Raw genomic sequence first — 24847 nt, 5'->3', positions numbered from 1 at the left:
CTTTACACAGGAAAAGTTCTCCTTGAAAATCGTCTACCAAGTATCACATGGGAATGTGAAAGGCTCACAGTTCTGAAAACATGCATTGAGTGATTATCAGGTGTCATGACAAACTCAGCTATCGAAATTCATTTTTTACTCCACGTGTCTTACGTCTACAGACTTTTTGGACGAAACTGTTGGTAAATGCTGCTTACTGAGCAGATGTAGGAATCGTAATCGCAGTCTAGATTATAACTGTTCAACAGATAATGGTCAATATGAAATACAAACATTTCGCTTACTTTACGAATTGTATTTTGTTTGAAAAATACGTTTGCATGGAAATGTGGTATCCAGTTATGAAATTATAATTATAGAAAATGTGAATAAATAGTTTGTTTAGATGCAGCCCAGTTGTTTATTCCACACATTCACTTGATTGTTTGGTATGTAGCCAGCCAAGCTGCACTCTGTTGGTGCCCAGGTAGCATCCAACTCTAAATCAGAATCAGACAATATTCAGGGGATCCATTTGGATCCCTGAGATTTTTGTGATGGAATTTATTAGGGCTGTCAAGATTCACTCGCATATTTTGTGAATCGAACCGTATCCCTTCATGAATTGAATTTGATATTCGTAGTCATAAGAATTGAATATACGAAAAATACAAATATTCATCAGAATTTGTTATATGCATATGTAGATTTCACTCTTATATGTTTAATTTGACAGTAATGTGGTCACTGGTCATTGTCGCATTTGAGCAGATACTAATACATAATTTATATATAAATGTATAATATAATAATAACAATCTTTAACACTGTCAGGATGGTCAAACCATGCCAAATAGTTCATTTTGTATTTGTTTCACTGAATATGATAAAGGATACATCAACTGATGACTTGTTGCTGTATTCGTGAATAAATATTCATATTTGTTACCCTATATATGTGGTACATATCATATTAGCCTCATAGTGTATTTGTTGCAGCCCTAGTATTTATGTATGTTTTCATTTGGTTAAGCTATTCAGTATTATTTGAAAGTGATCAGTTGTCTCCCACACATGGTCATCACTTGCTTTACGTTTGCTTGTCTTCATTCAAGGGAGAAATATTAATCCAAAAATGATGAGCAATATTGCCTCCAGTTTGGAAATATTAAAAATACACCAGTAAGCACCTTGCGCAAATATAATTTTAGAAAAGACATATGGGAGTGTCACCTGACAGTTCATGTGAAACAAATTCCAACAAGGTGATGCAAATTTGGTTCAGTCATTGCTTACAGTAAAAGGCAACTGACAGGATCGGGTGGTCAGACTCGCTGACTTGGTTGATACATGTCATCGATCCTAGTTGCGTGGATCAATGGTCATGATATCAATCACTGAATTGTCTGGTCCAGACTCGATTATTTACACACCACCGTCATATAGCTGGAATTTTGCTGAGTGCAAGTTAAACTACAAACAAACAATATTATTTGTCAGCATTAGTGAATAATATTTTTTCACAGACAATTTATATATCTTGATGTATAAGCTCTGGATACTTTTAACCGTCAATAATGAGAACAAAGCATTTCTGATGGAAATGTCCATGTTAGAACATGAACATGAACATGTTGCTGCAGAATATGTTGCATGTATCATTTTTGTATGTTTTCCCACCAAAAAAAATTATCCAATAAAATTAGTTTTGCCAAATTAACTTCTTTTTCTTTATCTTGACCACCAACCATCCAATTCTGGATTAAAAATAAGTAAACCAAGTAATTAAAAAACCCATTTGAGTCTTAATAGTTTTGTGGCAATAATGTAACCTTGGTAACAGTGTAACAGAAATGTACTGCCAATTTTAGAAAAAAAACCCGAACATTTTGCTTTAAATAGACCCATTAGCATGATTAGCATTCCAGATTGTTGTATAATTGGAATTATTTTTCTCTTCTCATTCTGCGTGATTGTTCATGGCCTTGAGAACAATGTTTGGGATGAAATCCTAATAAAGCTAGTTGCGGACTTGACATCCTACATCTGGTTCTTGCTCACACAAAGTTAATCAGTGTTTGTCGTTTCGCTTCAGTCATGCACCAGTATTTTCAATTGTTTCATGCTGTAGATTTGTTCTGTTTAGTGCTACATGGATGCAAGCTGATTGACAAATGGACTCGATGGACCCAGAAATCGATTCTGATGATGGCAACTGGCCCGAGTTCCAAGACTCCTCTGTTCGGACAGAGAGGTGTTTGTTTGGTCGGGAGGAGGTTCAGCTGCCTGAAGTCTTTATAGAACAGGTAGGTCCAAATTAGTGTATTATCACGCTTTTTTTGGAGTGTGATGTGAGTTTTGCAAGACTAAAAATATAATTAACTTCAGTATCATATGAGTGTGGGTTTTTTAACATTATTTTGTTTGTGTTTCTCTTAGCATGTCTTGGGTGTATGATCCATGGTGTTGAGTTAAAGGTTCTGGTTAACAATCAGGGGCACGGATGGCCCAGTCGTCTAAGGTGCTGCGATTCGCTGTGCAGAGTTGCGTCCCTTGGGCATGCCAGAAACCTATCATTGTGGGTTCGAATCCCAGTTCGCCCCGATTATGTTTCTAGGTTTGTCAGCACCATACCCATGCTTGTGGGTTTCACCAAAGTGGTAAACATCTGAAACCTGCATCACTTTGGGCTTTCCTCCCACATTAAGCTGACACGCCGCGATATGACTGGAATAATGTTAAAAGCAGCATTAAACCCAACTCACTCACTCACTCTGGTTAACAATCCATTCTGTTGTGAGTCTGTAAAGTAAATGTAAAGTTAATCTTATGGTAATATTTTTTAGTGCCCTACACAGTATACAAATACAGAGTTATCTCCCTTTGCGTTACACCCAATATTACTTCAGGTTTCTTTTGACGCTCAAGATTTGTTAATATCCCTTGATTCCTTACGTTCTGTATTCTGTATACTGCTATATATATAGATTCTATGAGGTTGTGATGATGATGTGTGTGATGTAGGGAGGTCAGTTTGCGAGGGGATGGTGTGTTCCGAAGGGTAAAGCCCATTGTGTCTGTGTGAAGCCTTTCTTATTGTCGGTTGACCGCCTCTGTGGTCTAGTGGTAGAGCGGAAAGTCCAGGGTTTGATACCAAAAGATATTACAAGATGGTACTTGTTGTTACCCTGGCTGGCGCTGGGACTTAAGGAGTTAAAACAAAGATTGGTCGGCTCAGAGTCCATATACTGTGTCTGAGTGGTGTGTTCATGTTAAACTGTGGCACAGTATCTCAATGGCCTAGTAGACTAGAACAAGCGGCCACACATGTACGTGCATGCACATTGTAAGTGCAATAACTTTGGAGGAGACTCTAAACCCCCGTTTCATCTCACCACCTATTGTCAGTTGGATCTGTTGATTCATATTTACAAAAATGGAATAATTGTAAAACTGTTGCTATAATTCCAACAACTTAATTTTTCTGTGTATGCTTATCCCCGGCTTGTTTCTTTCAGAGTCATATATTTCAAGAAGTGTTATCACAAGATATGTGGGACACAGCCCTGAGTGATGCACAAAAACAGCACCTAATGGTGAGTCATGGAAAGGCAAGCTCCTCACCGCGATAGTCCCTTCGCGGAGCTCTCTATACTATCGATGCCACCAGTCAAAACTCCCCACTGTGATAGGTGGTCCCAACCATGCTTGGAGTTGAACTTGCAACTGAATGACCGTTATGTTTACAAACAAGTGACGCCTGTCGTGACGCCAAATACATTTACCGCTTATACATTACTTTCTTTGTTTGTCAATTTGAATTTCTATTTCATTAAAACTATCATCTTTAATTGATATAGTAAGAATGTAAGGAAGAAGTTTGTTGATTTTCTGTTAGTCTGCAATCTCGAACCAATCTGATTATCAAAACAACAAAGTAAATTCATCTGGAAAACATTGTCAGTCGTAAATCTTTTCAAAATGAAATATGATGGCATTCCCAAAGACATAAACAAAGGTATAAACGTTACTACATATGGGGTTGGAGGGCAAATTTAAAGATTCTTGTAATGGCCGCGCCCACACTGGTGGCAGCGATGTTACCGAGAGTGTAACGAAGGTGTCACACGCTGGGAAGGAGCTTGATGGAAAGGAGTTGAGGGGAGACAACTGATCCTACAAACAAGGGTACTTGCAGCAGTGTTGTTTGTAACATCTAGCTGTTTGTTGGTGTTGAATGAGTGGTTGAAGGAGTAACGTTTAACCATATGTCCATTTTAGTAGCCATGTGAGCATGTAGAAGGAGATAGGTTGTCGACGTCGCCACGATTGTCGAAACCTGGACCTCAACTGTCTCGGTGGTTGCTGGTGGAATTCTAACTGATAATACGTGCTATTTTTGAACATCGGTCAATTCTTCAATTGATGTGATTTATATGTGAGAAATGTTTCGGTACCATTACCCTGAAATGAAGTCTTTTTCAAACTGACTGTGAGAGCTGATGTTTCGTTGTTGACTATGAAGCATAATCTATGTAGAATCAATGTAAATTGTATTTGAACTAAATTGTTATTTTCTTAAGGAGGTGTTTGAAAGTCAAAATAGTGTTTTTCCAACTGCCATTGTGTGTACGGGTGGCCCAGTCGTTTAAGGTGTGCAGTTGCCTCCCCTGGACCTGCCTGAAACCTATGATAATGGGTTTGAACCCCAGTTTGCCCCAGTTATGTTTCTAGGTGGCCCAGTCGTTTAAGATGCTGCAATTCAGCGTGCAGAGTTGCCTCCCTTGGACATATCAGAAACCTATGATCATGGGTCTGAATCCCAGTTTGCCTCAGTTATGTTTCTAGGTTTGTCAGCACTATACCCATTTATCGCGGAGGTGTTACATGTTCTGAAACTTATTTCAGAAATTCCTGCCAAAGTTTCCACAAAAAGATGGTGAAGAAAAGGAAGAAACTGTAAGGTAATGTGTAATTAGATTTCATTTTTTCTTCCTGCCATTATTGGGGTGGTCAGGTAGCCTGGTGGTTAAAGCGTTTGCTCGTCACGCCGAAGACCCGGGTTCGATTCCCGACATGGGTACAATGTGTGAAGCCCATTTCTGGTGTCCCCCGCCGTGATATTGCTGGAATATTGCTAAAAGCGGCGTAAAACCATACTCACTCACTCACTCACTCCTGCCATTATTTTGTCTCTTGTGTCTTACTCACTAGACTCGTAACTCAATCGTGATATGTTTACACAACACAACACAAGGTGGGATGAATGCCTGACTGGCTTTGTCATTATGTTGTTATCTTTGTACATTCATTGCGCCTTGTGTTGAGTAAACGTATCATGATATATTTTTATATATAAACAGTATGCACTTCCTCAGCATTCACCTGATGAAGGAGCAAGAAGTAGCTCGGAAATGTCGTGACAAAGAATAATAGCTATCCATTAAAAGTGTCATGTATTCATGTTCTTCCAACTTCTGACCTGTGAAGATTCCGGGGAAGAATAGGTCTTCAGCATTCCATGCTTGCCGTAAAAGGTGACTATGCTTGTCGTAAAAGGTGACTAACGGGATCTGGTGGTCAGGCTCGCTGACTTGGTTGATACATGTCACCGATCCCAATTGCGTGGATCGATGCTCATGATATCAATCCCTGGATTGTCTGGTACAGACTTGATTATTTACAGACCGCCGTCATATAGCTGGAATATTGCTGAGTGCGGCATTAAACCAACCAACCAACCAATCTTCCAACTTCTAAATGCGTATCAAAGACAACTTTGATCACGTAATATTGGTTTGCTTTACTATTTGTTGTAAACTGTGTATTAATTTGTGTTTCAGGAGATTATTCTCAGGCAATGAGTTTAAATTTGGAAACCCGTTAACTCAGTTTCAATCACAGCTACGAGGTAAGAAGACACTGTTGACACTGTTGACAGTACAGGAAAACCTCGTTAGTCGAGAAACCCTGTATTCTGGCTGATAGCAATGTTTGTGTTGAATCAAATGGACATTGCTGGGTACACATCAATCGTTAATCCGGAGAGTGTTAATCTGTTTTACATAGAATAGTACTACATGTATCCACATGCATGGGTTTGACTGTAGAGGCGTTTCAGTGTCAACTGCTAGTCATTCCTGTGACAAGAGACGTCCTGTGATGTGGCACAAATGTTGTTAATTAAGTATCAGAAATCTGTCTTTGTTTAAGTACATTTTCATAGTGATGTGGACTCTTATTTTCATTGCCCATTAAAAACTCGAGCTATCTGATCAATTATTGGAAGATGGAATATAAAAACAAAATGATCAACACAATTATTCAGACCACTATATAGTGCAAGTAAGTGCGTATACGATGACCTTACATGAGCATATAAACTGATGGCAGACTGGATTTCATAACATGTATAACATCAGCAGCAGTCCAGATAGAAACTTTGACTGTATTCTAGGACCCCCAGCCTGTGGTGATTCTACGTAAAATAGAGGTCCCTAGCAGCCTATGGCATCCTAACAATTCGGGTGGTCAGACTCACTGACTTGGTTGATGCATGTCATCATATCCCAATTGTGTAGGTCTATGCTCATAATGTCAATCACTGGATTGTCTGGTCGATTATTTATACAGACTGCCATCATATAGATGGAGTGCGGCATTAAACAACAACAAACAAAATATCACTGACACCAACAAATTGTTTCTGTTTGTTGCCCACAATGTCTGATATATCAACTGTTTGTGTTTTAATAAAGTTGGAAGGTGTATATTCTAGTAATACTTTATACATAAGCATTTAAGTTATAATGACATGTGTATGTCCAAAGACCGCTGTCATATTGGAATATTGCTGAGTGCGACGTTAAACAACAAACAAAAAAACAAACAAACCTGGTAATATAAAGCTCTTAATGGTCGTCTAGGCTGTAGGTAGTATTCCAAGGCGCCATGATATCGCTTGTTTATAAGAAGAATTAGCTCAGTTTCCATTGAGCCATCAACCTGCTTATTTCAGATGGCTTCTACTCACCTGATATAGCGAGATACACTAATCTATGCAAGCAGTACAAATATCGAGAATACAAGTTCCGGCAGCAGCGGTACTACTCAGCTCTACTCAAGGAGGTTATTCTAACAAGACAGGTATGTTGAGCATAGGTCACTGCTAGACATAGAGCATAGGTCCTGTTACCATGGTTACAGTGGGTACTTCAGTAATTAAGGTACATAGCTCATAGTTCACTGTTACAAAGATATATTCAGCAATTTAAAGACTGGTAGTTATGTAAAAAGAATTGTGGATGCTTTTTGTGAAGGCCAGGGATCAAATCAAAGTACAATGATGGTGTGTTTTTGTTGGGGAAATGTGTGTGTGGGAGGTAGGTTTTCAGGATCCAGTAGTTTGAACTTGGGTCAGTGAAAATTGAGATTTTGAATTCAACTTTTTTTAACCGATGAATCAAGCCACGGCCAGCTAGTGATCAGACTGATGAGTGCTCTGATTACATCAGCAATATTGCATCATGGGGTGTGGGGTAGCCTAGTGGTTAAAGCGTTGGCTCGTCGCATAGAAGGCCCTGCTTCAGCTCCACACACAGATAGAATGTGTGAAGCCCATTTCTGGTGTCCCCTCCCGTGATATTGCTGAAGTACTGATAAAAGCCTTAAGTGGCGTAAAACCATACTTACTCACTCGTAAGGATTCCTTGAGGTATGGGAGCATCATTTCGTTACCTCATTCACATTAGACACGCATCACTTCTACACAAGTAAAGATGGCCGTGTGTGTCCACAGGTGATGGGGAAGTGAAGTGTGTCCATACCATAAAGTATCGATAATGTAACAATGAAAAATAAAATGAGTCCTCCTATTAATATTGTTGATGATTGTTTAGCGAGTTCTGGAAGAAGTGGGCCAGGTTCCGCCAGAAGAGCCGGTTAAAATGAAGACCACGAGAACCCCTCCACCTAAAGATAAGTCCCTAGAACACAAGGTCAAGAAGAAATATACAAGGTCAGTGCTACTTTAATAGGTGACTTGTATTTCACATTGGGTGTAGGTTGCACAGGTGTCCCTGTTGTGCAGAGTTGTATCCCTTGGGCATGCCAGAAGCCTAGGATTGTGGGTTTGAATCCATGTGTTCCCCGAATTAGGTTTCTTGGTTTGTCAGCACCACACCTGTGCAAAGTGGTAAACATCTTGGACGTGCATTACTTCACATCACAATCACATTAAGCTGACATGCAGTGATATAACGGGAAGACTTTTCAGAGAGGCATTAAACCCAACTCACTCACTCACTCACTCACTGTGTATTATGTGGTAATGAAGAGTGCAAAATATGTTAAGGACTTTCAACTAACATAATTATTATGAAATATTTGTCACTACTTTTATTTGTAGTCTGTTGTCATAAATGATTTTATTAAGAATTGGGACTTTGTATTAGACATATAGTAGATACAGCAGATATTTATTTGTTGCCATGGTTACAGATTGCTGAAGGAGGTGCGAGAAGAGTGTGAGGTGGATGAAACATCCTCGGAAGAGGAGGAGGAGGCAGTCAGTGAGTGTATTCAGTGTTTCAGCTGATGGCACTTTAACAGCCTACGTCACCATGTGTTATATATCAGACTTGATCCCAACTCACTTCCTGTTACAGAGCTTCATGTCTATCATGCTGAGACTTGTACACTGAATCATGCCCCTACTGGCCAGCATCAACTGGGTGCAGGTTCAAATCCCATAATTCTGCTCCATGGTTTGTCAGGACCAATTCCTGATCTTTGGGATCCACCAGACAGACTGCTTCACTTTAACCCAGTGGGGAATCCGAGGTTGAATAAGTGCATGGGGTTCACCAGACAGACTGCTTCACTTTAACCCAGTGGGGAATCCGAGGTTGAATAAGTGCATGGGGTTCACCAAACAGACTGCTTCACTTTAACTCAGTGGGGAATCCGAGGTTGAATAAGTGCATGGGGTTCACCAGACAGACTGCTTCACTTTAACCCAGTGGGGAATCCTAGGTTGAATAAGTGCATGGGGTTCACCAAACAGACTGCTTCACTTTAACCCAGTGGGGAACCCGAGGTTGAATAAGTGCATGGGGTTCACCAGACAGACTGCTTCACTTTAACCCAGTGGGGAATCCGAGGTTGAATAAGTGTATGGGGTTCACCAGACAGACTGCTTCACTTTAACCCAGTGGAGAATCCGAGGTTGAATAAGTGTATGGGGTTCACCAAACAGACTGCTTCACTTTAACCCAGTGGGGAATCCGAGGTTGAATAAGTGTATGGGGTTCACCAAACAGACTGCTTCACTTTAACCCAGTGGGGAATCCGAGGTTGAATAAGTGTATGGGGTTCACCAAACAGACTGCTTCACTTTAACCCAGTGGAGAGTCCGAGTTTGAATAAGTGTATGGGGTTCACCAAACAGACTGCTTCACTTTAACCCAGTGGGGAATCCGAGGTTGAATAAGTGTATGGGCTTCACCAAACAGACTGCTTCACTTTAACCCAGTGGGGAATCCGAGGTTGAATAAGTGTATGGGGTTCACCAGACAGACTGCTTCACTTTAACCCAGTGGGGAATCCGAGGTTGAATAAGTGTATGGGGTTCACCAGACAGACTGCTTCACTTTAACCCAGTGGGGAATCCGAGTTTGAATAAGTGTATTGGGTTCACCAGACAGACTGCTTCACTTTAACCCAGTGGGGAATCCGAGTTTGAATAAGTGCATGGGGTTCACCAAACAGACTGCTTCACTTTAACCCAGTGGGGTTCACCAAACAGACTGCTTCACTTTAACCCAGTGGGGAATCCGAGGTTGAATAAGTGTATGGGGTTCACCAAACAGACTGCTTCACTTTAACCCAGTGGGGAATCCGAGGTTGAATAAGTGCATGGGGTTCACCAAACAGACTGCTTCACTTTAACTCAGTGGGGAATCCGAGGTTGAATAAGTGCATGGGGTTCACCAAACAGACTGCTTCACTTTAACCCAGTGGGGAATCCGAGTTTGAAAAAGTGTATTGGGTTCACCAGACAGACTGCTTCACTTTAACCCAGTGGGGAATACGAGTTTGAATAAGTGCATGGGGTTCACCAAACAGACTGCGTCACTTTAACCCAGTGGGGAATCTGAGGTTGAATAAGTGTATGGGGTTCACCAAACAGACTGCTTCACTTTAACCCAGTGGGGAATCCGAGGTTGAATAAGTGCATGGGGTTCACCAAACAGACTGCTTCACTTTAACTCAGTGGGGAATCCAAGGTTGAATAAGTGCATGGGGTTCACCAAACAGACTGCTTCACTTTAACCCAGTGGGGAATCCGAGGTTGAATAAGTCCCCATGCATGTTGAAAAAGAGGCGACTAAATGGATGGGGTGGTCAGACTCGGTCACTTGGTTGATTGCATGTCATTGTACGAATCACTGGATTGTCTTGTCCAGATTAAGAAGTCCACTGTGACTTGTCCCAAACCGTTTAGTATGAGGGCCACTTTCACTTTTAAATATTCACTAGTGACATATACACTGAGATATAATATTAGTTATTTGCTGAATTGCCACAGCCATATAGCCAGAATATTGCTGTGTGGCTTTAAACTAAAAAGAATACAAACCCTCCCACAATAATTTAAGTGATCACATTGCTGTAGCTGTAGAACCTTATTGTCTGACGGAGAGCGGAAGGTCCGGGGTTCGATCCCCGGCCGCGTCATACCAAAAGACGTTTAAAGATGGTACCTGTTGTTAACCTGTCTGGCGCTCGGCATTAAGGGGCTAAAACAAGGACTGGTCGGCTCGGGGTCAGTATACTGTGTCTGAGTGGGGTATTTATGTTCAACTGCGGCATGGTATCTCAGTGTGCTAGCACTATAAATCGGCATCAGTCCGGACTAGTACAAGCAGCCACACACCCACACGTGCATGCACGTTGCTATATAAGTGCAATAATCTTGGACGCGACGTTAAACCCCATTTCACCTCACCTCACCTCATCTTTTTGTCTGCTGTATGACACACAGTAAATGAAGTAGTGTTGAGCCCCAGTTCACACTCGGTGCTGTATCCCCCAGGTCCGGTTCAGCGGAGTCGACGACAGCTGTTCAAGTCTCTGGGTCCCATCCCCTCCCCCGAGCCAACCACGCCCAGCGTCCTGGCCACATTCGCTGCCAAACCTCCCATTGTTAATGGTGATGTTCCAGGTAGGTGTCACTACTACTACTCTCTACTACATCCCTTGTACTCACACTGATCATCCAGACCCGTGAAGATTCCGGTGAGGAATAGGTCTTCAGCAACCCATGCTTGCTGTTAAAGGCAACTATGTTTGTCATACGAGGCAACCAACGGGATCGGGTGGTCAGGCTTGCTGACTTGGTTGATGCATGTCATTGTATCCCAATTGCGTGGATCGATGATCATGATATCAATCCCTTGATTGTCTGGTCCAGACTCGATTATTTACAGACCGCCGTCATATAGCTGGAATATTGCTGAGTGCGGCGTTAAACAAAAGCACCCTGAAGTGCTTGCTGACTTGATTGTCTGATGAAGACTTGACTGTTTACAGACCACCTTAATGTAGCTGGACTATTGCTGAGTGTGGCATTAAACAAACAAACTAATTTGCCAATGATTTGACATGCCATTAACAAACTGAGATTGCAGAGAACAGAATTCATTCAACCCTGACCCTATGCATGATTGACAGCTAATAAAAGGATGTTATGTGGGTCCATTAAGATCTTTACAATGATGTGAATGTGTGTCTATGTTGTGTGTTGTTTCAGGTGCAAATGTGTGTGTTGTTTCAGGTGCAAATGTGTACCTATGTTGCATTGATGTTTCAGGTGCAAATGTGTGTGTTGTTTCAGGTGTAAATGTGTGTCTATGTTGTTTCCGATGTAAATGTGTGTGTGTGTGTGTGTGTGTGTTGTTTCAGGTGTGTGTGTGTGTTGTTTCAGGTGTGTGTGTGTGTGTGTGTGTGTGTGTGTGTGTGTGTGTGTGTGTGTGTGTGTGTGTGTGTGTGTGTGTGTGTGTGTGTGTGTGTGTGTGTGTGTGTGTGTGTGTGTTCAGGTGTAAATGTGTGTGTGTTGTTTCCGGTGTAAATGTGTGTCTGTGTTGTTTCCGATGTGTGTGTGTTGTTTCCGGTGTAAATGTATGTGTGTGTTGTTTCCGGTGTAAATGTGTGCCTATGTTGCATTGATGTTTGAGGTGCAAATGTGTGTGTTGTTTCCAGTGTAAATGTGTGTCTATGTTGTTTCCGATGTAAATGTGTGTGTGTGTGTGCGTTGTTTTTGGTGTAAATGTGTGTGTATGTTGTTTCAGGTGTAAATGCGGGCCTATGTTGTTTCAGGTGGGAATATGTGCCCATGTAGTGTTGATGTTTCAGGTGGAAATGTGTGCCTATCTTGTGATTGTTGTTTCAAGCGTAAATTTGGGTATGTTGTGTGTGTTTGTTCAGGTGAGAATGTGTGTATATAGTAAATCTGTGTATATAATGTGTGTGTGTTTCAGCTAAGAATGTGTGCATATAGTGTGTGTGTGTGTGTATGTTTCAGAGGTGAATGTGTGTCTATGAAGTGTGTGTTTCTGTTTCAGGTGAGAATGGCAATAGTGTGAAGCGTCCGCGTCCCATCAGCCCCATGGAGGTTACGGAGGAGGACTTCCGCCAGATGCTGAGGAGTCACAAGAGGAAGAAGGCTGATAGTGTGGTGAGCACACACATCTCACTGGGGTATTCATGTAGCATCTCTCTCACACAGACCACACACACATCTCACTGGGGTATTCATGTAGCATCTCTCTCACACAGACCACACACACGTCTCACTGGGGTATTCATGTAGCATCTCTCTCACACAGACCACACACACATCTCACTGGGGTATTCATGTAGCATCTCTCTCACACAGACCACACACACGTCTCACTGGGGTATTCATGTAGCATCTCTCTCACACAGACCACACACACATCTCACTGGGGTATTCATGTAGCATCTCTCTCACACAGACCACACACACATCTCACTGGGGTATTCATGTAGCATCTCTCTCACACAGACCACACACACATCTCACTGGAGTATTCATGTAGCATCTCTCTCACACAGACCACACACACATCTCACTGGGGTATTCATGTAGCATCTCTCTCACACAGACCACACACACATCTCACTGGGGTATTCATGTAGCATTTCTCTCACACAGACCACACACACATCTCACTGGGGTATTCATGTAGCATCTCTCTCACACAGACCACACACACATCTCACTGGGGTATTCATGTAGCATCTCTCTCACACAGACCACACACACATCTCACTGGGGTATTCATGTAGCATCTCTCTCACACAGACCACACACACATCTCACTGGGGTATTCATGTAGCATCTCTCTCACACAGACCACACAAACATCTCACTGGGGTATTCATGTAGCATCTCTCTTACACAGACCACACACACATCTCACTGGGGTATTCATGTAGCATCTCTCTCACACAGACACGCACACATCTCACTGGGGTATTCATGTAGCATCTCTCTCACACAGACCACACACACATCTCACTGGGGTATTCATGTAGCATCTCTCTCACACAGACCACACACATCTCACTGGGGTATTCATGTAGCATCTCTCTCACACAGACACACACACACATCTCACTGGGGTATTCATGTAGCATCTCTCTCACACAGACCACACACACATCTCACTGGGGTATTCATGTAGCATCTCTCTCACACAGACCACACACATCTCACTGGAGTATTCATGTAGCATCTCTCTCACACAGACCACACACATCTCACTGGGGTATTCATGTAGCATCTCTCTCACACAGACCACACATACATCTCACTGGGGTATTCATGTAGCATCTCTCTCACACAGACCACACACACATCTCACTGGGGTATTCATGTAGCATCTCTCTCACACAGACCACACACACATCTCACTGGGGTATTCATGTAGCATCTCTCTCACACAGACCACACACACATCTCACTGGGGTATTCATGTAGCATCTCTCTCACACAGACCACACACATCTCACTGGAGTATTCATGTAGCATCTCTCTCACACAGACACACACACACATCTCACTGGGGTATTCATGTAGCATCTCTCTCACACAGACCACACACATCTCACTGGGGTATTCATGTAGCATCTCTCTCACACAGACACACACACACATCTCACTGGGGTATTCATGTAGCATCTCTCTCACAGACACGCACACATCTCACTGGGGTATTCGTGTAGCATCTCTCTCACACAGACCACACACACGTCTCACTGGGGTATTCATGGAGCATCTCTCACACAGACCACACACATCTCACTGGGGTATTCATGGAGCATCTCTCTCACACAGACACACACACATCTCACTGGGGTATTCATGTAGCATCTCTCTCACACAGACCACACACACATCTCACTGGGGTATTCATGTAGCATCTCTCTCACAGACCACACACACGTCTCACTGGGGTATTCATGTAGCATCTCTCTCACACAGACCACACACACATCTCACTGGGGTATTCATGTAGCATCTCTCTCACACAGACCACACACACATCTCACTGGGGTATTCATGTAGCATCTCTCTCACACAGACCACACACACATCTCACTGGGGTATTCATGTAGCATCTCTCTTACACAGACCACACACACATCTCACTGGGGTATTCATGTAGCATTTCTCTCACACAGACCACACACACATCTCACTGGGGTATTCATGTAGCATCTCTCTCACACAGACCACACACACATCTCACTGGGGTATTCATGTAGCATCTCTGTCACACAGACCACACACACATCTCACTGGGGTATTCATGTAGCACCTCTCTCACACAGACCACACACACATCTCACTGGGGTATTCATGTAGCATCTCTCTCACACAGACCACACAGACATCTCACTGGGGTATTCATGGAGCATCTCTCTCACACAGACCACACACACATCTCACTGGGGTATTCATGTAGCATCTCTCTCACACAGACCACACATACATCTCACTGGGGTATTCATGTAGCATCTCTCTCACACAGACCACACACACATCTAACTGGGGTATTCATGTAGCATCTCTCTCACACAGACCACACACACATCTCACTGGGGTATTCATGTAGCATCTCTCTCACACAGACCACACACACATCTCACTGGGGTATTCATGTAGCATCTCTCTCACACAGACCACACACACATCTCACTGGGGTATTCATGTAGCATCTCTCTCACACAGACCACACACACATCTCACTGGGGTATTCATGTAGCATCTCTCTCACACAGACCACACACACATCTCACTGGGGTATTCATGCAGCATCTCTCTCACACAGACCACACACACGTCTCACTGGGGTATTCATGTAGCATCTCTCTCACACAGACCACACACACATCTCACTGGGGTATTCATGTAGCATCTCTCTCACACAGACCACACACACATCTCACTGGGGTATTCATGTAGCATCTCTCTCACACAGACCACACACACATCTCACTGGGGTATTCATGTAGCATCTCTCTCACACAGACCACACACACATCTCACTGGGGTATTCATGTAGCATCTCTCTTACACAGACCACACACACATCTCACTGGGGTATTCATGTAGCATCTCTCTCACACAGACCACACACACATCTCACTGGGGTATTCATGTAGCATCTCTGTCACACAGACCACACAAATCTCACTGGGGTATTCATGTAGCATCTCTTTCATACAGACCACACACACATCTCACTGGGGTATTCATGTAGCATCTCTCTCACACAGACATCTCACTGGGGTATTCATGTAGCATCTCTCTTACACAGACCACACACACATCTCACTGGGGTATTCATGTAGCATCTCTCTCACACAGACCACACACACATCTCACTGGGGTATTCATGTAGCATCTCTGTCACACAGACCACACACATCTCACTGGGGTATTCATGTAGCATCTCTCTCACACAGACCACACACACATCTCACTGGGGTATTCATGTAGCATCTCTTTCACACAGACCACACACACATCTCACTGGGGTATTCATGTAGCATCTCTCTTACACAGACCACACACACATCTCACTGGGGTATTCATGTAGCATTTCTCTCACACAGACCACACACACATCTCACTGGGGTATTCATGTAGCATCTCTCTCACACAGACCACACACACATCTCACTGGGGTATTCATGTAGCATCTCTCTTACACAGACCACACACACATCTCACTGGGGTATTCATGTAGCATCTCTCTCACACAGACCACACACACATCTCACTGGGGTATTCATGTAGCATCTCTGTCACACAGACCACACACATCTCACTGGGGTATTCATGTAGCATCTCTTTCACACAGACCACACACACATCTCACTGGGGTATTCATGTAGCATCTCTGTCACACAGACCACACACATCTCACTGGGGTATTCATGTAGCATCTCTCTCACACAGACCACACACACATCTCACTGGGGTATTCATGTAGCATCTCTCTCACACAGACCACACACACATCTCACTGGGGTATTCATGTAGCATCTCTCTCACACAGACCACACACACATCTCACTGGGGTATTCATGTAGCATCTCTCTCACACAGACCACACACACATCTCACTGGGGTATTCATGTAGCATCTCTCTCACACAGACCACACACACATCTCACTGGGGTATTCATGTAGCATCTCTCTCACACAGACCACACACATCTCACTGGGGTATTCATGTAGCATCTCTCTCACACAGACCACACATACATCTCACTGGGGTATTCATGTAGCATCTCTCTCACACAGACCACACACACATCTCACTGGGGTATTCATGTAGCATCTCTCTCACACAGACCACACACACATCTCACTGGGGTATTCATGTAGCATCTCTCTCACACAGACCACACACACATCTCACTGGGGTATTCATGTAGCATCTCTCTCACACAGACCACACACACATCTCACTGGGGTATTCATGTAGCATCTCTCTCACACAGACCACACACACATCTCACTGGGGTATTCATGTAGCATCTCTCTCACACAGACCACACACATCTCACTGGGGTATTCATGTAGCATCTCTCTCACACAGACCACACACACATCTCACTGGGGTATTCATGTAGCATCTCTCTCACACAGACAACACACATCTCACTGGGGTATTCATGTAGCATCTCTCTCACACAGACCACACACACATCTCACTGGGGTATTCATGTAGCATCTCTCTCACACAGACCACACACACATCTCACTGGGGTATTCATGTAGCATCTCTCTCACACAGACCACACACACATCTCACTGGGGTATTCATGTAGCATCTCTCTCACACAGACCACACACACATCTCACTGGGGTATTCATGTAGCATCTCTCTCACACAGACCACACACACATCTCACTGGGGTATTCATGTAGCATCTCTCTCACACAGACCACACACACATCTCACTGGGGTATTCATGTAGCATCTCTCTCACACAGACCACACACACATCTCACTGGGGTATTCATGTAGCATCTCTCTCACACAGACCACACACACATCTCACTGGGGTATTCATGTAGCATCTCTCTCACACAGACCACACACACATCTCACTGGGGTATTCATGTAGCATCTCTCTCACACAGACCACACACACATCTCACTGGGGTATTCATGTAGCATCTCTCTCACACAGACCACACACACATCTCACTGGGGTATTCATGTAGCATCTCTCTCACACAGACCACACACACATCTCACTGGGGTATTCATGTAGCATCTCTCTCACACAGACCACACACATCTCACTGGGGTATTCATGTAGCATCTCTCTCACACAGACCACACACACATCTCACTGGGGTATTCATGTAGCATCTCTCTCACACAGACAACACACATCTCACTGGGGTATTCATGTAGCATCTCTCTCACACAGACCACACACACATCTCACTGGGGTATTCATGCAGCATCTCTCTTACACAGACCACACACACATCTCACTAGGGTATTCATGTAGCATCTCTCTCACACAGACCACACACACATCTCACTAGGGTATTCATGTAGCATCTCTCTCACACAGACCACACACACATCTCACTAGGGTATTCATGTAGCATCTCTCTCACAGACATCTCACTGGGGTATTCATGTAGCATCTCTCACACAGACATCTCACTGGGGTATTCATGTAGCATCTCTCACACAGACATCTCACTGGGGTATTCATGTAGCATCTCTCTCACACAGACATCTCACTGGGGTATTCATGTAGCATCTCTCTCACACAGACCACACACACATCTCACTGGGGTATTCATGTAGCATCTCTCTCACACAGACCACACACATCTCACTGGGGTATTCATGTAGCATCTCTCTCACACAGACCACACACACATCTCACTGGGGTATTCATGTAGCATCTCTCTCACACAGACCACACACATCTCACTGGGGTATTCATGTAGCATCTCTCTCACACAGACCACACACATCTCACTGGAGTATTCATGTAGCATCTCTCTCACACAGACCACACACACATCTCACTGGGGTATTCATGTAGCATCTCTCTCACACAGACCACACACACATCTCACTGGGGTATTCATGTAGCATCTCTCTCACGCAGACCACACACACATCTCACTGGGGTATTCATGTAGCATCTCTCTCACACAGACCACACACACATCTCACTGGGGTATTCATGGAGCATCTCTCTCACACAGACCACACACACATCTCACTGGAGTATTCATGTAGCATTTCTCTCACACAGACACACACACATCTCACTGGGGTATTCATGTAGCATCTCTCTCACACAGACCACACACATCTCACTGGAGTATTCATGTAGCATCTCTCTCACACAGACCACACACACATCTCACTGGGGTATTCATGTAGCATCTCTCTCACACAGACCACACACACATCTCACTGGAGTATTCATGTAGCATCTCTCTCACACAGACCACACACACATCTCACTGGGGTATTCATGTAGCATCTCTGTCACACAGACCACACACACATCTCACTGGGGTATTCATGTAGCATCTCTCTCACACAGACCACACACATCTCACTGGGGTATTCATGTAGCATCTCTCTCACACAGACCACACACATCTCACTGGGGTATTCATGTAGCATCTCTCTCACACAGACACACACACATCTCACTGGGGTATTCATGTAGCATCTCTCTCACACAGACCACACACATCTCACTGGGGTATTCATGTAGCATCTCTCTCACACAGACCACACACATCTCACTGGAGTATTCATGTAGCATCTCTCTCACACAGACCACACACACATCTCACTGGGGTATTCATGTAGCATCTCTCTCACACAGACCACACACACATCTCACTGGGGTATTCATGTAGCATCTCTCTCACACAGACCACACACACATCTCACTGGGGTATTCATGTAGCATCTCTCTCACACAGACCACACACACATCTCACTGGGGTATTCATGTAGCATCTCTCTCACACAGACCACACACACACATCTCACTGGGGTATTCATGTAGCATCTCTCTTACACAGACCACACACACATCTCACTGGGGTATTCATGTAGCATCTCTCTCACACAGACCACACACACACATCTCACTGGGGTATTCATGTAGCATCTCTCTCACACAGACCACACACACATCTCACTGGGGTATTCATGTAGCATCTCTCTCACACAGACCACACACACATCTCACTGGGGTATTCATGTAGCATCTCTCTCACACAGACCACACACACATCTCACTGGGGTATTCATGTAGCATCTCTCTCACACAGACCACACACACATCTCACTGGGGTATTCATGTAGCATCTCTCTCACACAGACCACACATACATCTCACTGGGGTATTCATGTAGCATCTCTCTCACACAGACCACACACACATCTCACTGGGGTATTCATGTAGCATCTCTCTCACACAGACCACACACATCTCACTGGGGTATTCATGGAGCATCTCTCACACAGACCACACACACATCTCACTGGGGTATTCATGTAGCATCTCTCTCACACAGACCACACACACATCTCACTGGGGTATTCATGTAGCATCTCTCTCACACAGACCACACACACATCTCACTGGGGTATTCATGTAGCATCTCTCTTACACAGACCACACACACATCTCACTGGGGTATTCATGTAGCATCTCTCTCACACAGACCACACACACATCTCACTGGGGTATTCATGTAGCATCTCTCTCACACAGACACGCACACACATCAGACACAGAAGCTGACTGTACATGGCTGTACACAGGAGCTGACTGTACATGGCTGTACACAGGGGCTGGCTGTACATGGCTGTACACAGAAGCTGACTGTACATGGCTGTACACAGAAGCTGACTGTATATGGCTGTACACAGAAGCTGACTGTATATGGCTGTACACAGGAGCTGACTGTATATGGCTGTACACAGAAGCTGACTGTATATGGCTGTACACAGGAGCTGACTGTATATGGCTGTACACAGAAGCTGACTGTACATGACTGTACACAGAAGCTGACTGTATATGGCTGTACACAGGAGCTGACTGTATATGGCTGTACACAGGAGCTGACTGTATATGGCTGTACACAGAAGCTGACTGTATATGGCTGTACACAGAAGCTGACTGTACATGGCTGTACACAGAAGCTGACTGTATATGGCTGTACACAGGGGCTGGCTGTACATGGCTGTACACAGAAGCTGACTGTATATGGCTGTACACAGAAGCTGACTGTATATGGCTGTACACAGGAGCTGACTGTACATGGCTGTACACAGAAGCTGACTGTATATGGCTGTACACAGGGGCTGGCTGTACATGGCTGTACACAGAAGCTGACTGTATATGGCTGTACACAGAAGCTGACTGTATATGGCTGTACACAGGAGCTGACTGTATATGGCTGTACACAGAAGCTGACTGTACATGGCTGTACACAGAAGCTGACTGTATATGGCTGTACACAGAAGCTGACTGTATATGGCTGTACACAGGAGCTGACTGTATATGGCTGTACACAGGAGCTGACTGTATATGGCTGTACACAGAAGCTGACTGTACATGGCTGTACACAGGAGCTGACTGTATATGGCTGTACACAGGAGCTGACTGTATATGGCTGTACACAGGGGCTGGCTGTACATGGCTGTACACAGAAGCTGACTGTATATGGCTGTACACAGAAGCTGACTGTACATGGCTGTACACAGGGGCTGGCTGTACATGGCTGTACACAGAAGCTGACTGTATATGGCTGTACACAGAAGCTGACTGTATATGGCTGTACACAGAAGCTGACTGTACATGGCTGTACACAGGGGCTGGCTGTACATGGCTGTACACAGAAGCTGACTGTATATGGCTGTACACAGAAGCTGACTGTACATGGCTGTACACAGGAGCTGACTGTATATGGCTGTACACAGAAGCTGACTGTATATGGCTGTACACAGAAGCTGACTGTACATGGCTGTACACAGAAGCTGACTGTATATGGCTGTACACAGGAGCTGACTGTACATGGCTGTACACAGGAGCTGACTGTACATGGCTGTACACAGAAGCTGACTTTACATGGCTGTACACAGAAGCTGACTGTATATGGCTGTACACAGGAGCTGACTGTATATGGCTGTACACAGGAGCTGACTCTACATGGCTGTACACAGGAGCTGACTGTATATGGCTGTACACAGAAACTGACTGTACATGGCTGTACACAGGAGCTGACTGTACATGGCTGTACACAGAAGCTGACTGTATATGGCTGTACACAGAAGCTGACTGTACATGGCTGTACACAGAAGCTGACTGTATATGGCTGTACACAGAAGCTGACTTTATATGGCTGTACACAGAAGCTGACTATATGGCTGTACACAGGAGCTGACTGTATATGGCTGTACACAGAAGCTGACTGTATATGGCTGTACACAGGAGCTGACTGTATATGGCTGTACACAGGAGCTGACTGTATTTGGCTGTACACAGAAGCTGACTGTATATGGCTGTACACAGAAGCTGACTGTACATGGCTGTACACAGAAGCTGACTGTATATGGCTGTACACAGGAGCTGACTTTATATGGCTTTACACAGGAGCTGACTGTATATGGCTGTACACAGAAGCTGACTATATATGGCTGTACACAGGAGCTGACTGTACATGGCTGTACACAGGAGCTGACTGTATATGGCTGTACACAGAAGCTGACTGTATATGGTTGTACACAGAAGCTGACTGTATATGGCTGTACACAGGAGCTGACTGTATATGGCTGTACACAGGAGCTGACTGTATATGGCTGTACACAGGAGCTGACTTTACATGGCTGTACACAGGAGCTGACTATATATGGCTGTACACAGAAGCTGACTGTACATGGCTGTATACAGAAGCTGACTGTATATGGCTGTACACAGGAGCTGACTGTATATGGCTGTACACAGGAGCTGACTGTATATGGCTGTACACAGGAGCTGACTGTATATGGCTGTACACAGGAGCTGACTGTATATGGCTGTACACAGGAGCTGACTGTATATGGCTGTACACAGGAGCTGTCTGTATATGGCTGTACACAGAAGCTGACTGTATATGGCTGTACACAGAAGCTGACTGTACATGTCTGTACACAGGAGCTGACTGTATATGGCTGTACACAGGAGCTGACTTTACATGGCTGTACACAGAAGCTGACTTTATATGGCTGTACACAGGAGCTGACTGTATATGGCTGTACACAGGAGCTGTCTGTATATGGCTGTACACAGAAGCTGACTGTATATGGCTGTACACAGAAGCTGACTGTACATGTCTGTACACAGGAGCTGACTGTATATGGCTGTACACAGGAGCTGACTTTACATGGCTGTACACAGAAGCTGACTGTAGATGGCTGTACACAGAAGCTGACTTTATATGGCTGTACACAGGAGCTGACTGTATATGGCTGTACACAGAAGCTGACTTTACATGGCTGTACACAGAAGCTGACTTTATATGGCTGTACACAGGAGCTGACTGTATATGGCTGTACACGGGAGCTGACTGTATATGGCTGTACACAGGAGCTGACTGTATATGGCTGTACACAGAAGCTGACTGTATATGGCTGTACACAGGAGCTGACTGTATATGGCTGTACACAGGAGCTGACTGTATATGGCTGTACACAGGAGCTGACTTTAGATGGCTGTACACAGGAGCTGACTGTATATGGCTGTACACAGAAGCTGACTGTACATGGCTGTACACAGGAGCTGACTGTATATGGCTGTACACAGGAGCTGACTGTATATGGCTGTACACAGAAGCTGACTGTACATGGCTGTACACAGAAGCTGACTGTATATGGCTGTACACAGAAGCTGACTGTATATGGCTGTACACAGAAGCTGACTGTATATGGCTGTACACAGAAACTGACTGTATATGGCTGTACACAGAAGCTGACTGTATATGGCTGTACACAGAAGCTGACTGTATATGGCTGTACACAGAAGCTGACTGTATATGGCTGTACACAGAAGCTGACTGTACATGGCTGTACACAGGGGCTGGCTGTACATGGCTGTACACAGGAGCTGACTGTATATGGCTGTACACAGGAGCTGACTGTATATGGCTGTACACAGAAGCTGACTGTACATGGCTGTACACAGAAGCTGACTGTATATGGCTGTACACAGAAGCTGACTATATGGCTGTACACAGAAACTGACTGTACATGGCTGTACACAGAAGCTGGCTGTACATGGCTGTACACAGAAGCTGACTATATGGCTGTACACAGAAGCTGACTATATGGCTGTACACAGAAGCTGACTGTATATGGCTGTATACAGAAGCTGACTGTATATGGCTGTACACAGAAGCTGACTGTATATGGCTGTACACAGAAGCTGACTGTATATGGCTGTATACAGAAGCTGACTGTATATGACTGTACACAGAAGCTGACTTTATATGGCTGTACACAGGAGCTGACTGTATTTGGCTGTACACAGAAGCTGACTGTATTTGCATGCCTCTACTCCACTGTTGTGTTTCAGGAGTTGCCAGAGTTGGACACCCAGAACATCTCACTCCAGGACATTCTGTCTCGATGTCAGGCCAACAAGAAGATCACAACCAAAGCCTCTCCTTCTTCAAGTACAAGTATGTCTTCATCTTAAAAACTTAGAATACATGACTATCAGTATGAAATGTCGGGTGAGAAGGGTATGTGTGCTGCCAGTTCATCTGTTGAATCGGTGGGACCAGGTGGCCGGCTGTCTGAAGCACAGTATTAAGTTGCGTCCCTTGGGCACACAAGAAACATACAATCGTGGGTTCAAATCCCGGTTCGCCCAGGTTATGTTTCTAGGTTTGTCAGCACCAATTTCATGCTTGTGGGTTTCACCAAAGTGGTAAAGTCAAGGACCGGCATCTCTTCGGGATTTCCTCCCACATAAAGCTGACTTGCCGTGATATAACTGGAATACTGTTCAAAGCGGTGTTAAGGCCAACTCACTCAATATGAAATGTAGTCTTCTTATCCTTGCTTCCTTACCTTGTGTTTGTTGGGGACCTGGAAATATGTACTCCCATCTGTTGAATTGATGTTAGCAGGATAATAATGATAATAGTCCTTACTCGATTATTATAGGGGCTCTGTTGTATAGCCCAAACAAACAACTTTAACTGACATGACCGAGA

The 24847-nt window shown here is 44.2% G+C and overlaps 1 protein-coding gene across 1 annotated transcript in view; it reads left to right on the top strand.

The window, feature by feature from the left end:
* The window catches only part of LOC139449538 (nuclear factor related to kappa-B-binding protein-like), a 42247-nt gene that overhangs the window by 140 nt on the left and 17260 nt on the right, over positions 1–24847 (top strand). Inside the window, exons 2-11 of the mRNA XM_071230976.1 lie at positions 2126–2285; positions 3498–3575; positions 4888–4943; positions 5823–5890; positions 6998–7125; positions 7878–7996; positions 8479–8549; positions 11075–11203; positions 12603–12715; positions 24202–24307. Of these exons, the coding sequence (XP_071087077.1) occupies positions 2154–2285; positions 3498–3575; positions 4888–4943; positions 5823–5890; positions 6998–7125; positions 7878–7996; positions 8479–8549; positions 11075–11203; positions 12603–12715; positions 24202–24307 (1000 nt within the window). The 5' untranslated portion in view covers positions 2126–2153. The remainder of the gene's footprint in view (positions 1–2125; positions 2286–3497; positions 3576–4887; positions 4944–5822; positions 5891–6997; positions 7126–7877; positions 7997–8478; positions 8550–11074; positions 11204–12602; positions 12716–24201; positions 24308–24847) is intronic.

The sequence above is a fragment of the Haliotis cracherodii genome, unplaced genomic scaffold, assembly GCF_022045235.1.
Source record: "Haliotis cracherodii isolate W230 unplaced genomic scaffold, xgHalCrac1.p SCAF_8, whole genome shotgun sequence".
In the NCBI taxonomy this organism is placed as follows: Eukaryota; Metazoa; Mollusca; class Gastropoda; order Lepetellida; family Haliotidae; genus Haliotis; species Haliotis cracherodii.
Note: the sequence above shows the minus strand (reverse complement) of the source record. Positions and strands in the feature narration are given on the sequence as shown.